The sequence below is a fragment of the Palaemon carinicauda genome, unplaced genomic scaffold, assembly GCF_036898095.1.
Source record: "Palaemon carinicauda isolate YSFRI2023 unplaced genomic scaffold, ASM3689809v2 scaffold555, whole genome shotgun sequence".
Lineage (NCBI taxonomy): Eukaryota > Metazoa > Arthropoda > Malacostraca > Decapoda > Palaemonidae > Palaemon > Palaemon carinicauda.
This window is the reverse complement of record NW_027171822.1, coordinates 1-2,500: the sequence shown is the minus strand read 5'-3', so window position 1 is coordinate 2,500 and position 2,500 is coordinate 1. Positions and strand designations below refer to the sequence as shown.

Sequence of the window (2,500 nt, the reverse complement as noted above, 5' to 3'; positions counted from 1 at the left end):
GGCAGTCACCATAGGAGTGACTAGAAGAGAATTAGAACAAGCAGTAAAGAAGATGAAAAATTGTAAAGCTGCAGGACCGGATAATATACCAGTAGGGGTATGGAAGAGTCTTGAAGAGGAAGGCATAGATATTTTGTGGGACCTGACGTAGAAGATCTTCAATCAGGAAAAGATGCCAGAGGAATTGAGAAGCAGCCTAATCCTTCCCATACATAAGGGAAAGGGAGACATCCAGGAATGTGGCAACTACAGAGGCATCAAGTTGATAAGCCATACTATGAAAATATTGGAGAAGATCATTGAGAAGAGACTCAGGGATGAAACAACAATTGGTGAGGAAAAATTCGGATTCATGCCTGGAAGAGGGACTGTAGAAGCAACATTTGCTTTGAGGCAGATGATAGAAAAACCGGGAAAAACATAAAGGATTACATATGGTCTTTATTGACATGGAGAAGGTATACGAACGAGTACCACGTCAGGAGCTGTGGAAATGTGTGAGAGAAAAGGGAGTCCTTGAGAAATACGTAAGAATCACCCTAGATATGTATAAGAGGGCACAAGCAAATGTTATGAGCAGTATAGGCCTAACAGAAAGGTTCCCAGTAAATGTGGGACTACAGCAGGGGTCTGCATTGAGCCCTTACCTATTTGATCTGGCCATGGATGTAGTAACACAAGGTATTAGAGATCAGTCTCCTTGGTATATGCTTTTTGTTGATGATGTTATACTGTATAACACTAGGCAAGAGGTAGTAGAAGAGAAACTGGAGGAGTAGAGAAGAGAAATGGAAAATAGAGAATTGAAGATCAACAGGAAAAAGACAGAGTATTTGAGATTGAAAAATGGGGAGATTGGGAAGTCAGTTTACAAGGAGAGAGATTGAAAAGAGTTGAAAATTTCAAGTATTTGGGATCAACAGTTGCCGAGGATGCTGATCATGGGGCAAAAATAAACCACAGAATACAAGCAGTATGGAAGAATTGGGGAAAAAATGCATGGAGTACTATGTGAAGGGAAAATAGGGGTTAAGTTGAAAGGTAGAGTACACAGGAAAATTGTGAGACCGGCAATGATGTATGGAGCTGAGACGTGGGCAATAAAGAAGACAGAAGAGAAGAAACTGGATGTGGCAGATATGAGAATGTTGAGATGGATGTGTGAGGTGACAAGAAGAGATAAGATATGGAATGAGGTGATTAGGGGTACCATAGGAGTTAGAGAACTATCAGGTAAGATCCAAGAAAGTAGACTGAGGTGGTATGGTCATGTCATGAAAAGAGATGAACAGTATATTTGGAGGAGAGTGATGGAAATGAAGATGTTGGGAACAAGTAGGAGAGGGAGACCAAAGCGAAGGTGGATGGATTGTATCAAGGATGACCTTCGATCAAAGGGATTAACTGGTGACGAAGTGCGGACAGAGGTAGATGGAGAAAGCTGGCCAGCAACATCAACCCCACATAAAAGTGGGAAAAGATGCAGACAAAGAAGAAAAAAAGAATATATATATATATATATATATATATATATATATATATATATGTATATATATATATATTGTATATATGTATATATATATATATATATATATGTGTGGTGTGTGTGTGCGTGTGTTTGTGCATGTATATCTAATTATTTTTTGTTTATTCATTATTGAAAAACAACGAATGACAAACATGTATTTAAGATAAGATTATTTATTCATATGAAACAAATATAGCCGTTTCTAGTTTACTGCAGGACAATGGTATCAGACATGTCATTAATCTTGTCTAGAGTTTGTCTAAAGAGATATAAATTATCAACATCCATATGATTATTGATAGGAAGATATTCATATTTCGGAACAGGAAGTCCACAGTCACTAATTTAGGTCAACGCTAAGTAAAAGACAATGTTTATATCTCCGGTTTTCCGTTAGGTTGTTGTAGAGAGAGAGAGAGAGGAGAGAGAGAGAGAGAGAGAGAGAGAGAGAGAGAGAGAGAGAGAGGTTTTATTCATATGATCATATTTAACAATTATTTAGATTGCCTAGCGTCACAACTACAATGGTCATTGGACACTAGGCGGCGTCATAACTGCCAGGGTCACTGATGCCTCAAGGTAGAATGAAACGCAGTTAAAAGCTTTTAATCATCATATCATATCCCTGAAGACGGAGAGGATTTTGGAGCGTTCAAGTCAGAGTATTTTTTTTCATCTCAAAATTTCTGATATTATTATGTAAATTTATAAGAAATTATACATCACTGAATTTTAAACTCTTGTTTAAAGGAATTAGAATTAATTTTACAATAAAAAAAAAAAACTCAAGTATTTTTCTAAATGATTCCCAATTCATATTTTAATGAACATTTAACTGTATCAAGTTGAAACCTTTTTTTCCATTGCATTCATTTCATTCCGCCCAAAGTCTCCGACTCAGTTCTTCAAGATTTCCTTGGAACTCCGGAAGAAATTCACTTACAAGTGATTGATTCAAGCATTATTTTGAAC

General features: G+C 36.8%; 1 protein-coding gene across 1 annotated transcript; it reads left to right on the top strand.

Moving 5' to 3' along the window:
• Positions 1-1,076: 1,076 nt before the first annotated feature.
• On the top strand, positions 1,077-1,427 carry LOC137637145 (uncharacterized; the record flags this gene model as incomplete). Its single annotated transcript, XM_068369420.1, has 1 exon — positions 1,077-1,427. A coding segment is annotated over exon 1 (351 nt), but the record flags the coding sequence as incomplete, so codon positions are not given.
• Between the last annotated feature and the right edge of the window lie 1,073 nt (positions 1,428-2,500).